This window comes from Macrotis lagotis, chromosome X, assembly GCF_037893015.1.
Source record: "Macrotis lagotis isolate mMagLag1 chromosome X, bilby.v1.9.chrom.fasta, whole genome shotgun sequence".
NCBI lineage: Eukaryota > Metazoa > Chordata > Mammalia > Peramelemorphia > Peramelidae > Macrotis > Macrotis lagotis.
In genome coordinates, this window is record NC_133666.1 from 48,118,404 (window position 1) to 48,136,748 (window position 18,345).

At 44.8% G+C, this 18,345-nt stretch overlaps 1 protein-coding gene across 4 annotated transcripts in view; it reads right to left on the reverse strand.

The window, feature by feature from the left end:
• ZDHHC15 (zDHHC palmitoyltransferase 15) overlaps positions 1-18,345 on the reverse strand; it is an 80,152-nt gene that overhangs the window by 24,230 nt on the left and 37,577 nt on the right. For all 4 annotated transcript variants that reach the window (XM_074207087.1, XM_074207085.1, XM_074207086.1 and 1 more), the window contains exons 8-10: positions 12,525-12,657; positions 10,092-10,218; positions 6,697-6,800 (exon numbers count right to left, since the gene is read on the reverse strand). In XM_074207087.1, the coding sequence (XP_074063188.1) occupies positions 6,697-6,800; positions 10,092-10,218; positions 12,525-12,657 (364 nt within the window). The remainder of the gene's footprint in view (positions 1-6,696; positions 6,801-10,091; positions 10,219-12,524; positions 12,658-18,345) is intronic.

Sequence of the window (18,345 nt, forward strand, 5' to 3'; positions counted from 1 at the left end):
TCTCATTTCTATGCAGATAACAAAAACTGACAAAGCTCATTTCCACCTAGATATCTCAGAAGCAGCCACAAACTCATGTCCAAAACAAAACTCATTTCCCACCCCGCCCCCAAGCCATCTTTCCTCCTGACTTCCCTGTTTCTGTCAAAGGCACCATCAATATCTGTCACTCAGATTTATAACCTCAGCTCTTCACTACGATTTGTGTCCTACGGTCGATCAGTTGCCAAGTCTTACTGAGCCCATTTTCTAAGCATCTCTCAAAATTATCTTTCTTTCTACTCCCACCACAACTTGCTGTCTTTTGCCTAACCTATTGCCTTTTTTTGTCTTTGCAAGGCAATGGAGTGAAGTGACTTGCCCAAGGTCACCCAGTTAAAGTAATTAGGTGTCTGAGGCTGGATTTGAACTCAGGTCCTCTTGATTCCAGGGCCGGTGCTCTATCCACTGCATCACCCAGCTGCCCCTACCTATTGCCTTTTTAAACTGGTTTCTCTTCATCCAGTTTTGCTTTTCTCTAATCTATCCTCCACTCAGCTACCAAGGTGATAATCCTAAAGTAGAGATGTAATTGATACACTCCCTGACTCAAGAAACTTCAGTGACTCCCTACCACCTCGAAGATGAACTGCAAGCTCCCCTGTTGGGCATTTAAGGACCTTCACAGTCTGGCTCTTGCCTATCTTTTCAAGCCGCTTACACATTATTCCCCCTCATGCATACTTCATCTTAGCCAAACTGGTGTACCTGCTATTCTCCAACTTTGCCATTCAAACTTTCACAACAATTCTTTTGCACAGGTTGCACCTCCTGCCTGAAGTGCCCTCTCCTCATGTCTTTCTTGGAATCTCAAGTGCCTTTCAATGCTCAGCTCTAGTACCTGCTGCCTCCTTCAAGTCTTTTCTGATTTCCTTAGTTGTCACAGCCCTCCAATCTGAAATCATTTTGTATTTATCTTTTATGTCCTATACTGACTTTTCTGGAAACATGTGGCTTTCCTTCCTACAATAAAAATTCCTTGAGGTCAGAGAGGGTCATTTTTGTTTTTGTATTCCAATACCTGGTATTGTGTCTGCTATACAGCTGTTGCTTAATAAATGCTTGCTGATAGAGAGAACCTCTAGGAAATGGTCATATGGGGTCTTTTTCTGTTGGCTAAATTTTCACAGCTTATCTCCACAAGAGAGTCCTTAAGACCCTTAGATCCTGTGATTCCACTGGTATGAGGAACACACAGGTAAGAAAACACCCTCTCCCAATCCAGGTCAGCTCCTATTCTGTGGCTCAGAGAGGCCAAGTCACACAGAATATCTAAAAGAGCAACTTTTTCAGTCATGGTAGCCGGCTGTTCATAACAGCAATGGGAACATCGATTGCTCAGCCCTTCCATCCCAAGCACTGGGGGATCTACTTAAGGGGCAGCAGGTTTTGGAGTTCAAAGACTCTGGAGCTCATCCAGGGCTGCCTACTCAATTCTGGGGAAGGCCGGAGTGGGAACATGATCTGGAGCCTCACAGAAAATGTAAACCACCTCAAGTAAATGGAAACAGCAAAAGCATATCCAACTATCCTATGGGCGAACTTGCACCTGACCCCAGGCCATTCCGGCACTCTACCTTCTTAGTGCTGGTTCTATATAATATCTAACCTGGCCTAGGGTTGGTGTGGGGATCTATAATGACTGGCCTCTTGTGAATCAACTCCCTTAAACATCCAATCAACCTAATGAATCCTAATAAAACCTACTGATAACCAAGTTGGCATCTTTGGCATCTCCATATTCACTCGGAGGGTTTGACACCTTACAGCTGGCACAATTAGGGCAGGTTAGTCTGCCTCCCTTAGAAAGAGGCAGGCTGTAGAAGCCTAGAGAGGGAAGTGATTTGCCAAACATTCCAGAGGCAGAAGTGATTGAGCTGGGATTCCAACCCAAGCCTTCTGCTTTGCAATCCAATCTACACTGTCCTTTAGTAGGTTGCAGACATGCATCTGGGACCCTAAGCAGAAGAGACTGATTCCTCCAAGCCTTGGACATCAGAGAGTTGAGATGGAGAGCTTAGATGGGTCTTCAAAGCCTTCTAGTTCACCCCACCCCTCATTTTACAGATGAACTGCTAGGAAGGTGGTATCACTTTTGTGCAAAATGACACAGGTGGTATAGGGGCAGGAATAACATTGGAACTCAGGTCTTTGGGCTCCGACTCCATCCTTCTTTCCACAGTACCACGTTGCCTCTCTTTATATCCTCCCCACCAGAAAGCTATGCTGGCAATCACAAACTCATAGCTATTGAGCTGGCAGGGCTAATTCTTCATTTTACAGAGGAAGAAACTGAGACTGAAGGGTTTGGTTTGCATTTACAGAGATTTCACTAGATAAGAAAAATAATTCCCTTCCTGAGACACTGAACAAATTTACGCAAGTAAATTAAAGGCCCTCTTTCTGTCTCCCCAGCTGGAGCTGAGAGCTCTCCCAGCCAGCTTGTGGGAGCTCATTTATTTTTCTATCATGATCCTTTAATGTCTTTCTTGTTCTGCTCATCACAGCTGGTGAACTGGGGTCAAAGCAGGGGATGGGGATGTTTAAGACGATCATGTTCACAGGCTCTGACTTTGTGTGGTCAATCGTCTGTGCTGCATAACAAGGTTTGGACACCATCTTGTTAGTGAAGTCACGTGTAGTGAGGGACTTAATAGGCCTCAGGCCTGGGCAGGAAGTGCTGGGGAATGTTGGGGATGACTTATAGCAAATTGGCTCTTCTCCCACAGCCTGGTATTTGGTAACAGCAGATTTCCATATTACAATTTAACCTGCTATAGAGTTAGATGATCTATTCTCATCTAACTTTTTTTTTAGATTTTTTTTTCAAGGCAATGGGGACTGTGGTAAAGTGACTTGCCCAAGGCCACACAGCTAGGCAATTATTAAGTGGCTGAGGTTGGATTTGAACTCAGGTCCTCCTGACTCCGGGGCCGGTGCTCTATTCACCTAGCTGCCCCCTCATCTAACTTTTGATGTAGCTGTGGCCCATGATAGTATTACGTTCATCTATATCCTATTATCCAGCACTAGAAAAGTCTATTGGTTCATGCATGAGTCTTTCTGGCCACTTAGAACCCAATAGGAAAAGATATCATGTGGTGGAAAGGTGTCAGAGGACATGGCTTCATATTTTACCTATAGGACCTTGGGCAAGTCTCTTCACCTCCCTGGGCCTCAGTTTCCTCCTCCATAAAAATGCGAAAGCTAGGCAAGATGGGGTTCGAGGGCCCTTCCAACCCTCAAATCTCTGACTTTATGACCTGAAGTCTACATCTGCTCAATAGCATTGGGACTGATGAATGGGCAGGCAGAGAACTCAGAGTGATCATAGGGGCTGCTTGTGGATCTGCCAATCACCACTGCAACAAGAGGCCCGGACTAGCTGATGCTGCCTTATGACCTTGGGTCATAAAAGCCCAGAATCCACCCCATTGGATGGGACTGCTAGATGACCTAGAGGCAAGTATCCTGGTGCTCAGGGCTGCGTACAGGGCTCATGGGGGACAGATACTTGTACATCCTTTCTTTACTATCTCCATTAAATGTTATTCAGTGCTTGTGCTGAGTGCTTCAAGTGGTTCCTTTCCCTAAATCTTGAAAGAACCTAGTTATCTGGCACAATCGAGTTATTCTCCTCACCCTCTTTCTGATCCCAAACTGAGGAACTCTCACCAGATTGAGGAACTCACTGGATTGGCCCCAAATAATGAGCAGATGTTTGATGCATTTGCATGCAATAAGTGGACCAGAAGATATCAAGGATGATGGCCATGTAGCAAGAGTAAGAGGCAAGAGATGGGTGGCCTGAGCAGTTGACAATGTCTAAGGATTGATGAAAAGATCCACCCTCCAACATGATGGGTAAATCCTTTGGTAAGGGTTTGTGGAAGGATAGAGAAGAAATGTGGCACTGAGTGCTAGCCAGAAAGATTGGGGTTCAAAACCCATTTCGAGGGGCAGCTAGGTGGCAGTGCATAAAGCCCTGGAGTCAGGAGTACCTGGGTTCAAATCCAGTCTCAGACACTTTCTAATTACCTAGCTGTGTGGCCTTCCACAAGCCACTTAACTCCATTGCCTTGCAAAAACCTAAAAAAACAAACAAAAACCCCCCAAAAACCCACTTCAAACACTTACTAGCTGGGTGACCTTTAGTAAGTCACTTTCGTCTCCCTGAGTCTCTTGAAGCAATTCCTAAGATCATATTTTATGTGTACAGTGATCAGTATTGGAGGCAAAAGTGCTCGTACTGAAAAAAATCATGAGACTTTGAGGTATTGATGGATGGTCAAGGATTCCCATGGACTAAGAAACTCCATGATGAGAAGAATTGTGATGTGTAGTGGTGAAGAGAATACCTGCAATAAGATGATAGAGTCATTGATGCATTCTTTACTAGAAGGTCCTTAATATAAGTCCCATGGGATTATGGTCATGTGGTTAGACCCAGAAGATGCTCATTCATCTTGCCATGTGGTGGTGGTTAAACAAAAGCCATACTGAATTCCATCTTTGTTGGAGATGTCCAGGATACATGAACTTGAACCTGGGGATTTTTCCTAAAATGTCTAATGGGATCAACAAGTAGAAGACATTCTGAAAATCTGGTTGCCGTGCCCGTGTTTGGTACAAAGCGTGACCTTGTGCATAGGATGCTCCAATTGTTTTTCATCAGGGTCAAGATTACGATTATGGGGTTTACTGTTGGAATCAGTTGGTACCTCCTATGCACCAGGCTCTGTCCTTAGAGAGTATTTAATCTACTCCTCATTTTGCTTATGTGAAACAGACCCAGGAATGCCTAAGGTCATTTGAGTGGGATAGAGCATAGACAGGATTTGAATCTAGGTTTTTTGGTTCTCAAGTCAATGCTCTTTGCTCTCCACTCCATTCCCTTAGTATGATGTGGCTGAATGTAAGCAGTTTAGTAGACAAGCATTGAAGAACTGTAAACAGAAGAGACTGAATCCTCTAAGCCTTGGAACAGTGAGTCAAGACCCGAAGATAGAACAGGCCTTCAAGGCCATCTAGTACAACCCCCTCATTTAATGGATCAACAAACTGGGGTCCAGAGAGACAGTGATTTTTGTTCATGGTGACCCGGGGTAGAGAACTCAGGTTTCCTGTGTCCCCCACTGCCTTCTTGAGGACTCTTGAGATCACTTGGGGCACAGATGATTTACTAAGCACTGTGATCTAGGGAAAACCAGACCAAACATTTACAGAACAGTGCTGCAAAAAGTGTGGAACTCATCAGAGTTGACTTTGGGCTTTTTTGGGGGAGGAGCAGTGGTTTCTCCAACCTGAGTCTTATGGACCACTTGAAATGACTTCATTGAGTCAATGTGAAAGCAACTCTCTTCTAGCTCCTTAGGAAGGAAGATGGTACCAAGTACGGGTTTGGTTCTCCCCCCACAAATGGATTATGTTTGTTTTCTCCTTACATATCTCTGGAGTCTGTTAATGTCATTATTCAATCAATGGTGTGGTTAAGAGAGTTTGTCCCTCTCAAATGAAAACCTTCATTAACCTATGGCAAGAGTTATTGTCAATGTCTTCAGTAAAACTGGCAGCCTTGAGAATTGCTGCTTAGGATTATCAGTCATAGCTCTGGTAGCAGTCATTGTCTTGGCCAAGGGGTCCAGATATTGATTTGGAGGAAACAGGAAGCGGTGAATGAAAACTATTTGGAGATCCATTCAAACAGTAATAGGACATGAGGGGCATGGAAAGCTTTCAGAACCATGACAATGAGGGAAGGATTAGAAAGGAAGACCTCTACCACTCAGTGGAGTATAGGAAATAGGAATATTGAATTTGGCAGAGAGCCGAAGTTTGGAGACATCGATTTGGGCATCACCCATGTGAATGGATGAGTATATAAAGAGATGGGAGCTGAGGGCAGTCTTGGGAAATGCTGACAAATAGGAGAAGGAAAGAATAAAAGAAGTGTGGGAGAGTGCAGCAATCAAGGAAGCAACCAAGAGCAAAGAGCAGCTTAAGGGGAGAGTGGATGAGTACTTGAATGCTGCCAAGAGGCCAAGAAGATGAGGCCTGAGAAAAAGCCCCTGGATCTAATGATGTAGAGATCATTGAAGAGCCGTGGGTTGGAGTGGGGTTAGGCAATGAGTATGGCATGAAAATAGAGGTGAGGGATGGCACAGTAGCTCCCTGGATTATAGGGTTTGGGGGAAGGTTTTAGAAAAGGAATTTCAGAGTTAGAAGTGTTACTGAATCCAACGTCTAGCTGACTAGGAAGCTTCTCTACAGAATTCCCAGCAAGTGTTCATCCAGCCTTCACCTGAAGAGCTTAACGGAGGTCATGGCTTCCTAAGACAGCTCCTTTCTCTTTGGGATGGCAGTTAGTATTAAGAAACTTAAATCTTCTCTTTGCATCTTTCACCCAGTCTTCCCAGTTCTGCCATCTGATCTGAACTGAGCTCATCCCTCCACTAGGCTGCTGCTGTCTTCCCAAGCTGCTGCCTCCCCTCAGCTAGGCCACCTCTGATTGCTACAACGAACTTGGCTACATCCTTGGTTGGATGTACAGGCTTCTTTTTCTAGACAGAAGCTTGTCATGCTAGGAACTTGTGCCAGTTGTGGCCACAGGGTCAGGGATCTCCCTTTCTGGGCAGATTCCCTTCTGTATTCACTTACCTCGACCGTCCTCATCATTATCCTCCCAGTGTTCTTCATTGGCCAGCAGTGGATTCTGGGATTCATTCATGGACCTCATTGGGAAGGAATGTCCATCACCTGGGCTGTATGGGAGATATAGACAGTGAACATTTGCAGATGACTGTGCTTCTTTTAAAGGAGAAACAACTCACTTAGGAAAAGGTTGGAGAATCTCTAGGAAAAAATCTAGGGCTAGTGGATGGAAAAGATCAGGCAACCTGTATTTGCCATATAGTCTTCCTGTTCAATGTCCCAGGGACAGCTGAATCAATGTTGGCTTTTCTGGACTGAAAGTTTGTTTACCATGCATTAGATGGTAGCTAACAACATACATGTGTTTAATAAACAACACCCATTCATATCCTTTTGTCTTAGTTTTGATTCTGAATTCTTGTTATAATAAATCTTTTCTGAGAGTAGAAAGCAGCTGTGGCTTGGTGATAGAAAGAAACTGCTGGTCATATTACATCCCCCATGCTCTTTCTGGCTTATGAGCCAGCAAGGCCATAGGCACTGGGGATCAAACTGGGAAGAGGTACTTACTGCAATTCAAATTCTGGAGTAAGGCCTCCAAGAGCAATAGGTTGTCCATGGTGCCCTGGGCACCCAGGACCCGCAGAGCATGACTGAGCTGAGAAGGGCTTGGGGCTGGGCATTTCCCTATGACTGCCATGCAAAGTGAAATAAGGGTGACTCGGGACCACTTAGAGTTTGGTATTACCCATACCCCTCTTTCTGCTCATCGTGTGGAAACCTGAAACTTGACAGCTCTATCCATGGTAACATATAAAGAAAATAAATCTATTGCTTTTAGCAGGGTATGTACCAGTTGGGGGTGAACATGGTCAGTATTTACTTTATAGGACCATAATACAAAAGTTGAATTCCAACTTTCCACCTAGGTGGAGATGGGAAAAACAAAGTTCTGGCTCTAGGTGGTAGGCATCTTTACTGGGTTATATAGGTCATTACCATGGCCTCTAATGCTAGACATTTTAATGACTTAATTTTTTTTTGGAAGGCAATGGGGTTAAGTGGCTTGCCCAAGGCCACACAACTAGGTAATTATTAAGTGTCTGAGGTCAGATTTGAACTCAGGTACTCCTGACTCCAGGGCCAATGTTCTATCCACTGTGCCACTTAGCTGCCTCTTAATGACTTAATTTGTTAAAACACACACACACACACACACACACACACACACACACACACACACACATATATAGACACACAACAAACATCTTTTATGTGGGGAAGGAAGGTCATGGAGGCAGAGGAAGAAGGGTTATTAGACTATCTCGATATATGACATGCTGCTGCCAATTGAATTAGACTGAAGCAGAGCATTTGAGGAAGTCTGTTCTCATGGACAAGATGGGGAGATATGGACTAGGCAAAGTACAAGCAACAGTTGACTTTGGAATTGACCAAATGGCTCATCCCAAGGAGTAGCCATTAATGATTTCCAGTGGAGTTCCCCAGGGCCAGTTGCCCTGTTCCCAAGGAGTAGCCATTAATGGTTCCCAGTGGAGCTCTGCAGTTGCCCCTATTTGCCCCTGTGTAGTTTCAAAGTTTGATCAAAGATTGAGACTGAGGCTTGGATGGTGCTCCAGATGACAGTCAAGATCCAAACACGGCTTGAAAGGCGAGTTTATTAAGTCAAATCTGATAGCAGGAAATGCAATTAGGACGAATGTAAAAGCCTTAACCAACTTTACAAGTACAAGGCGAGGGAAGTGTGGTGTGAGAGGCAGGTCATCTAAAAAAGGGTCTGGGGTCATAGTAGACTGCTAATGTAAGTCAATAGTGTGGATTCCACTTACCTTTTCCATTATTTTTCACTTGTCTCCACATGCCCCATTTCCTTTCTGTCTTTGTACTCAGAGATTCTAGCAAGAAGCCTTCCCCACTCCCTCCCACCCAAAAAAGCCCATTTCACTTTGGAATATCTCTGATTGCTAAGAAATCTGTCCTACTGAACCTAAAGCTGCTGCTTCACATCAGAGCTCCAGGTTCTGCCCTCTGGAGCCAAGTCTGATAAATCTGCCAGTGGACAGCTCCAGGAGCCCCAGATATTTCTTGCCCTCCTACATGATACCCATTATCCATATGAAGTCATGCAAAACACTAAGGGATTTCTATGGTTTTCTTCTCCTCTTTGTATTCCCCAGACCTGGCACAGAGTACTGGGTTTATGTGTTTATTAAATAAGTTTACTATATATGTATGTTGAATTTAAATGGATATGGCAGCCAAGAAAGCTAACATACTCTTAGACTGCACAAAGAGATAGGTGGTCTAGGACTAGGTAGATGCAGAGCCCATCTGGAACCTTGTATTCAGGTGGAGGTTCCCCATTTTGGAAATACTATCAGCTGGAGAATGTCTAGAGGAGGGCAATCATGCTGGTGAAAGGCCTCATGATCATGTCATTTAGGGACTGGTAGAGGAATCTAGGGCTCTTTAGCCTGGAAATGACAAGACTCAGGAGGACAGGATACCTATCTTCAAATAGTTGAAGAACTACCACATGCAAAAGGGACTCATGTTGGGGAGTTGTTTGATCTGGCTCCAGGGGGGCTGAGCTAGGAGCTCTGGATGGAGATGTTAAGAGGCAGCTTTAGGCTCAGTAACAATCAGAGGTATCCCAAAGTGGCAGGGACCTTCTTGGGTGGGAGGAGAGGTGGAGGAAGGAAGCAAAGGCAGGATGACCACTTAGCAGATAACATTGTGTAAAGGACTCTTCTTCCAGTGTCGGTTAGACACAGCGGCCTCAGAGGCCTTGTCTAACTCAGTTAGTTTCCTAGTCCGCCCTATCTAGCTTTGAAAACACATGTTGTCTAGTTATGCCTCTTTGTCTTCTAGTGTAGTTGGGGAGCTTTATAAAAGTTGGAGGCAAGCTATGGTCCTGAGCAGGTGACTAGTACTTTGATCACAACTCTCTCCTGCTCTCTGGGACTACTATCTGCAAAGGCCCAAACCAAGCTCCGACCCCTCCTCTACTTATGTTTGCTTAGTGTTTTTTAAAGCCAGTAGAAACAACTGGAACATCTTAGGGAGCAATGTTCCTAGTGAAATAAACCCTGGGACATGACCTGGATGAAAACCAGCAAAGGAGAATTAGGAAAAGGCAGACAGAAGAGAAGATAATGGAGAACCTGCCCAGGCAGGTATGTCCAACTAGAGACCCTCAGGCTGCATGCAGCCCCTCAAAGCCCATTCATATGGCATTGTTACATTTTATTATTATACTCATTGGTAAGATGAATTATGTTGTAGTCAAAAATAAAGATTAAATTCTAAATAAAACAAAAATAAAGCCTGGGATCCAAGTGAAATGAGTTGGTGTCTGACTTGGCTGGTGGTTTACCTACCTGGACCCAATGGGGAGTAACCACAGCTTCTTATTCTCACCAAACACTTGCTGAAAGTTTTTGATGAAGCCAAGGTTGAAACCATTTTTGTCTGGGCCATTCAGAAATACTGGAGCAGAAAAGGCCTCTAGGGTGGGTTAATAGAAGGAAGAAACAAGAGAGAAAGGGACAAAAGACAATGAATTATGGGATGCCCCCAGTCATGCAGAAAAACAAGGATTTTATAGATACCAAGGAATTCAACTGTCCTGAGGCACCTTTTTGCTGTCATAGGGCTGACCTGGATCCTTAATTAGCATGAGATGATTCAGTAAATTAAAGATTGCTTTCCCAATACAAAGTTAGGCTGAAGCTAATCGGGTGCATTGTAACCATATTACAGCTGAAAATATAGGCAAGTGGAGAATTTACAACAGGTTCAAGACCTGGGTTCAAGTATGACTTGGCTATTTCTTAGCTAGGTAAGCAGAAGGAAGTCACTTCACTGATGTGAAAGTCTCACTTTCCTTCTCGGCACACACTTCTACTATCTGCCACATAGGGTGGTTGGAGGAAAATGCTTGGGAAACAGGAGGGATTGTTATTAGTACAGAAATCTCAGCGGGTCGCCAGGGCCCAACACGCCTCTCCATTCCAGAAGGAAGGAGGGAAAAACACATTTCAGGCCATTTTCTCGTCATCCAAATGGCAACAGCCAAACAGTGTCTATCTTTAGAGCTGCTACAGAAATAATAACATTTGAAAAAGGGGGAACGACATAGATTTTCATTTCTGAAAAATCTGCAGGAAGGGATGATGTTTGGAACAAAGAATGTCAAGGCTCGAAGGCACCTCAGAGAATGTTACAGCTGGGAGGGATCTGGGCATACAAAATGTCAGTAGCGGAAGGGACCTTAGAAAATCCAATGTTACGGCTGTAAGAACAAGGAATGCAGACTATCAAATTGGGGAAGAAGTTTAAAACAGAGATGATCAAAGCGAGAAGGGACTTTTGAATGTTTTTAGAGCTAGAAAGGATGTAAGAGAGCATCTAGTCCAATCCCTTAGGTTGACAGAGATGGAAACTGAGACTCAGAGAGGGGATCAAGGTCAAACCTGGGATCTGAACTCACATTCTCAGATGACAAATCTTTCTACCAGTCCAAATTGCTCCCTTGGGCATTTTATAGATATCATTATGTCGCTAATTCTGTGTGTGAACATATGTGAATATTTGCATGTGTTTTGTCTCCCCAAAAGCCATAAAATGATCAAAGATTAGCTTCTGTACCTAGGACAGCAGCCTTAGAGCCTCTGAGTAGTCTTTCTCCTTTATCATATCTAAACAGTTTCTAAGTTCCCTTGTTTTTTTGGTATCATCTTTCATTTCTGCCCTTTCCTTTTCCATTTTCACTGCCATAAACCAAGTAAAGGTCCTAATCAACTCCAGGTCTGACTGGTGCTTGTCCTCCTTCCATCCAGCCTGTACAAATTGGCCAACTGAGCTTAGTGAAGCCCAGCTTGGGATTTGTCTATTCCTTGCTCCATTTAAGGATTTCTCAGCTGCCAACTGGATAGAGTCCAAACTCTTGAGATTGTCATTTGGTGTCTTTCATAATCTGGCCTTCACCCTTTGTAAGCACTAGCTCTAGTCACTCAACTTTCCAAACCCTTGGTTCCAGTCAAAGAGGCCTAATCACTGCTGTCCCTCACCTCCCTGAGATGTCTTCCCAACTCTTCCCCTTTTCTCAATTATATCCCATCTGGCAAAATGCAACTCCAACTCAATCCCCTCCTGGGATAGTCCTCTCTGCAGCTCTTCTGGAACTTTCATGTGGCAAAGAACCAGGGGCTGGCTTGTTTTAATAGCATGTATCTTGTTGCTTTAAACTGGCTTTTCTTATTTTTGCTATATAGCTTTTTCTGGCTTTAAATTCTACCTTAGCAAGCTGATTGTAAACTCCTTGAGGGTGAGGTCTGTATCTTTGATGCTTTCCTGTTTCCTCACATTGTCTCTAGCCTAGAAATACTGCTAAAATATTTGGTTGGCTGGGTTTCTGAATATTTCTTCTCCCCTCTTTGAAATGCTCTCTTTGAACAGTCATTCTTCTGTCATATCTTTTGCTTGGCTTCCCCCTTTGTCCCTTTCTTTCTTTGCTCACTGGGTGTGTACATCCTTGTCAGCTATCTTTTGGATGGTAACTCTGGGGGGGCTATTACCCTATATGAGCTACAAACAGCAACCTTCTGAGACAGAGCCATTTGCAAGCAGGTTTTCTCTCAGGGATTTCATTCAGTAAAGCTGTCTTCAGTCTGGCTCAGCGGCAAAGCAGAGTGATGCCACAGTAACTAAATGGCCCCATTATCTTGGGTTCCTCGGAAGGTCTGATGGACTACTAGAATACTCTAAGTGGAGTGGCGATTCCACTAGCTGTCCCGATTTGCCAAGCTTACCCAAGGTCGTTTTGTTTCTGCTGAGAAGCCAGCAATGGTACCCAAAGAGGATCATCAGGCTGACGAAAAACATGCAAGCCACAAAGAGGAGGAAGAGGACGTGGAACTTGGAGCGGGTGTTGGGCAGATCACCCTGTGGGTAAAACAGACAAGGAAGAGGAGAAAGAGGTGAAACCGGTGAACCTCAGTCTTGATCCTCCCAGGCCTTGGTCATACTGTTGTACCTCTGCTTGAAACTGGCATCCTCTCGCCCACCCCTTCTGCTGCCTGGAGCCATCTTTCCCCCTCCAAAATCTGGTAGAGATTCCAGAATTTCAGACTTTGAGCACTAGAAGGGACTTCTGAGACCACCTACCACGGTAATACTATCCACTGGAAGAGATCCAACAAGAGGTCGGCCAGCCTCAGCACAACGAGCTCCAAGATGGGGGACACCATATCTCTGTCAAAAATTGTTCAATGTCTCTCACTTGACTCCCTGAAGCCTTCCTTGACCGCTACCTCACTCTAGTCATTCAAGATCCTTCTACCCTCAAATCCCACAGCCCTTGGCTTCCATCTTTGTATCATAGAGGAGGCTCTCTCTCTTGGTAATCTCATCAGCTCCCTTGGGTTCAAAGATCATCTCTGTGCAGATGATCCTGAGATCTTCCAGCCTCAGCTTCTCTGTGGACCTCTAGTCCCAAGTCACTGCCCGCTTGCTGGACTGAACTTAATAATTGACTCCTATGTGTGGAAAATTGAGAAGGCAACCCTCCTCCAGTGTCAGAGGAAATGATCTCTCTCTCAAAGGCTTAGGAATAGAACTCAGGTTGCTGGAAAACTTTAAGGACAGGTCTGGCCCTGGGCCCTGGGCCTGTTGTTTTGGGTCTAGCTAAGTTCAGAGAGGCTTCCCCAGGTTGGCCGCAGGTGAATCTTTTAGCTGGTTCAACTCTGAAAGATTGCCTCTGGATTCAAGAGGGACTATGAGAGTGCCCATACCAACACCCACAGAACTCTCTGGAACACAGAAGTAGTACTTCAAATTTCTCCAACTATTGTTCGTCCGTCTCTCTCTCTCTCTCTCTCTCTCTCTCTCTCTCTCTCTCTCTCTCTCTCTCTCTCTCTCTCTCTCCCTCCCTCCCTCCATCCATTTTCTCTCTCCCTCTCTCCTCTCTTCCTTCCTTTCTTTCTCTCCCTCCTCTCTCCCTCCCTCTTTTTCTCTCTCCTTTTTTCACTCCCCCCATCCCTCCTCTCTTTCATCTTTCTCTCTCTCCTCCATCCCTCCTCTGTCTCTATTCCTTTCTCTTTCCTTCTTTCTCTCTTTTTCTTCCCCACCCCTTCTCTCTCTCCCTTTCTCTGTCTCTCCCTTTTCACTTCCCAATCCCTTCTCTTTTACTCCTCATTTCTTTCTTCCCCCCCTTGCCTCCCTCCCTCCCTTTCTGTTTCTCCTCCTCCTTTATCTTTCTACCCTTCTCTCTCCATTCCTTCTCTCTCCCTTTCTTGCTCTCTCTCCTTTTCTCTCCCTCTCCCCATCCCTTCTCTCTTCCATCCTTTCTCTCTCTTCCCCATCCCTTCTCTCCCTCCCTTCCTTTATTTCTTTTCTCCCCCTCCTCTCTCTCCCTTCTTTCTTTTCTGTTTCTCACTCCCCATCCTTTTTCTCTCCCTTCCTTTTTGTCTTTCCTGCCCCCTCCTCTCACTCTTTCCCTCCCTTCTGTCTCTCCCTTCTCTTTTCTCTTTCCATTCCCTTCTCTCCATGCTCTATTCTTTCCCTCCTCTCCTCTCTCCCCATCCTTTCTCTCCCTCCCTTCCTTTCTCTCTTCCCTTTCCCCCTTTTCTCTCTTCCCCTCCTTTTTCCCTTCCTTCTCTCCCTCCACCTTCTTTCTCTCCTCCCCCTTCTTTCTTTCTCTCCTCTTCTTCTCTCCCATCCCTTCTTTCTCTCCTTTTCTCTCTTTCTCTCCCCTTATTCTCTCTCCCCCTTTTCTCCCTCCCTCCCTTTCTCTCTCTTCTTCATTATGTCTCTTTTTCTTCCCCCATCATTTATCTCTCTATCCTTTCCTTCCTTTCTGTCTCTGTCTTTCCCTTATTCTCCTCTCCACTCTTTCTCTCTCTTTTCCTCCCCTACTTCTCTCATTCTCTTTTCCTCCCTTCTGTCTTTCCTTTCTTTCTCTGTCTTTTCCTCCTCCTTCTCTCTCTCCTCTCCCTTCTTTCTTTCCCTCCCCTTCCTCTTTCTCCTCATCTGTTTTCTCACTCTCCCCATACCTTCCCCTTCCCCCTCCCTTTCCTTTTGCCTCTTCTCTTTCCTCTCCTTTTCTCTCTCTTCCCCTCTCTTCTTTCTCTACCTTTATTCCTTTCTCTCTGCCTCTCTTTTCTCTCCCTTTCTTTCTCCTCCATCTCTTCTCTCTCCCTAACCCTTCTTTCTCTCTTCCCTTTCTTTCTATTCTCCCTCCTCTCTCTGTCTCCCCTCTTTTCTTTCTCTTCTCCATCCCTTCTCTCTCCCTTTTCTTTTTCTCCCCCTCCTTTCTCTTCCCATTCATTCTCTCCCTTTCTTTCCTTCCCCTCTTCTTTCTCTTCCCCTTCCTCTCTCTCACTTCCTTTCTTTCCCTCCTCCTTCTCTCTCTCTCCCCATCCTTCTCTCTCCCTTTTTTCTCTTACTCTCTCCCTCCCTCCCTCCCTCCCTCTCCCTTTGTCTCTCTTCCCTCTTCCCTTTCTGTCTTTCCTCTATACCTGTTAACTATGTGACATTCCTCCTGATTGTTTCTGGCTGTGAATGTTTTCAACCTAACCTATAAATGGTTAGCTGGGTCCTGATTTAAGAGAGAATATGAGTAATGAAGATGCATTTATCAGTTAAACAAAAAGATATGTCTACAGACCCTGGTAACTCTTTGAAGCTGACAGGATCCTGAGTCACACAGTATGGCAAATACTTCCTGAGTCCTTTAAACATGGAGCTCCTTTTGGCCACTTTGATCCCTAAAGCTTAATAAAGTGATACAGAAGTGGCCGCTAGTCTCATCTCTGTTACTGACTAGCTGTGTGACCTTGAATAAGTCACTTTCCAGGCATGGTAAGAGCACAGCTTTTGGAGTGAGGAAGCTGATCGCCATTATTAACTCCCACATAGTGTGACCCTGGGCAAGTCATTTTCCTTTGAGCTTCAGTTTCCTCCTCTGTAACACGAGGATGTTGGCCATGACACCCTTTTAGACCCTTTCAGTTCTAAAGCACTGATTCTATAATCCTTGAGGTGAGTCCTAAGATCGCTTCTGGCTCTAAAAATGAAATGATCCAATGCTATATCCCTATGTGGAATGCACAAAAAACTTTGAACATGGCTTCCTTCTCAGTGTTGGCCTTCAATATGAAAGCCCCCACAGGTGTTGGCCTGTTGCATTTAACAGTTAATGGAATGAGTCGGTATATGGGAGAGCTGCCTTTAGACTGTCCAAACTTGCCAGGTTTCCTAGGTTACCACACCAGTGAGTGTCTAAACAGCCTAATAATCTTCTGCTCATTACAGGTGCACATTTGGTGGTGTTCCTCCAGTCCTACCTCTGAACAAAAATGGTGGCAAGGCCCTAAGGCATGCACAATGAGGAGAACCAATCCAGGGAGGGAGCCAATAGGCCAACAGCCATTACTTTTTTCTTCCTTCTCTGTGGGGATCATGGTTTTGGAGAACTGAACTTCTCTAGAATGGCACTTAATGAGATGATATATGTGGTACCCTAGAAAGAACACTGGGCTTGGAGTTGGAAAATCTGGCTTCAGATTCCCGCTGTGCTGTGTGACCTTGGGTCGTGTGACCTCTCAGAGAGGGGTTGAACCAACTGGATCTCGAATGTCTCTTATGAGGCCTAAAGTGAGAGTGGAAAAGTACCTTGGGAAGGGAGGCTAGAGTATAGCATATGAGCATGGTTCTGGGCCAGGCTGAAAGGAGAAAGGAGGGGGCTGCACTTTTTCTCTCTCTCTCTTGGTCCTAGGATATAGTATTTTGATTTTGCAAGGTGTATAATGTCAGAGAAGTGACAGTTAGACCCACTGAAAACAACATGGAGACTAGGGGAGCTTTTTGGTGGATGATAACTGACTTCCTCAGGCTTGCTAGGTGTTCCTTAAAGATACTAAAGCTGTACAGAACCTATGCAGTCAATGAAAGGTTCCTGAACCCTTATGCAGAGCAAATATGAATTCCCCTTCTGAGTCCTGCCTTCAAAATCATCTCTTCATGAGAACGGATATTTAGAGTTGGAAGGGCCCATCGAGTCCAACCACATCATTTTACAGTGGTGGGGGAGTTTAAGTAACTTGATTGGGATCACATAGCTAGTCTTCCTATGGAGAAAAGACCCAATGTCCCAGCCTCTTCAAAGTAAAATATATTCATGAGTGATGATTGTCCAATGACAGGTGAAGCCATTCAAAGACTATCATGTTAAACTTCTAGAGTTCTAGAGAAGAGCTTACAAGAACAGACTGTGGCAATAATACACAAAAATTCCAAGTTGTTCTTGTTCTTGTTCTCTTTTCCCAAGAGATATATAATTATTAAGTACTGAAATAAAACTGGTTTTTAGGAGCTTAAAAAAATGGTCATTAGACCATGTTGCCTCCATGGCTTGTTGCCTTCTCATTGGGCCCATTCCACAAATCTGGGAAATCTGAAGTTTCCTGTTTCTGGAGCATGTCTTCAGAGCTGGAAGGAGTCACAGTGGTCAGCTAGTTTAATCACCTCATTTTACAGATGAAGAGCTAGGGCCCAGAATGGGCAAGTGACATGCTCAAGGTCACACAGGCAGTAAGTAGAAGAGCTGCTATTTGAACCCAGGTCCTCTGACTTCGAATCAAACACCCTGTTCACTGGATCATGCTGCAACTAATGAAGAAATAAGGAATTTGATGCTATTCTCTATAGATTATTCAAAGGGAGCTAGATTCTTGCTGGAGACTGGCCTTTTAGGGAGGTCTGCCCTACCCAGAAAGCCTACGAATTTGAAAGTTAAAACAAGGTAATGGAGGTCTGTTAAACCAAAGATATCCAATCTCAGGTAGAGTGAGAAAAAACATCCCCAAAGCTCGGGATAGCCAAGGGTATTAGAGAAAAACCATATTTATTGAGCTTTAGAAGACCTTGATGTTATAGCTGAGACTGGGTTCTCCTAGCCATGTGACTAGGACTCCATTAGACATGGTTCCATTGGTGAAAAGTTATTTCAAAGTTCATCACTCAAGGTGGGGGGCCTCAAACAGCAGGTGAAGAGGCCATGAATGGGTGGGGGAGCTGTGGGAGAAAGTATGCTGCTCAGGGGATAATGTGAGGTCAGGGAACAGACTGTAAAGATTAGCTTGTTCCATGTTCATTGGAGGAGGTGACTTTTTGGCCTCCTGGGGTTTTCCCTGAAATAGGGGCCTTGCCTGTGGCCTGAATGCCAAATATGTAATAGAAGATGGACTTGCAGATTAGGTATTCAGAGCTGGGGAAAGGACCCAAAGGGGAACTGGCACTCCCTGCCAAGAGGCTCAGCATGGAGGGACGGCAGCAGAATGCATTAGCAGGGGATTCATGAAAAAACTTCCCTTCGGCTTATATTCTTCATGGTCCTACGGAAGCCAGTTTCTCCACCTGCTTCATCAGCCCTTGGATCAGCTGGATTCTTGACTTGATTCAGTACCTGAGGTCCAAGGCTTGACTTGGCAACAGCCAGATAAGAGGAGAACAGGTACTAGTTCTCCATCCAATCTTCTCTTTCTTTCTTTTTTGGGGCAAGGCAGTGGGTTAAGTGACTTGCCCAAGGTCACACAGATAGGCAATTATTAAGTGTCTGAGGTTGGATTTGAA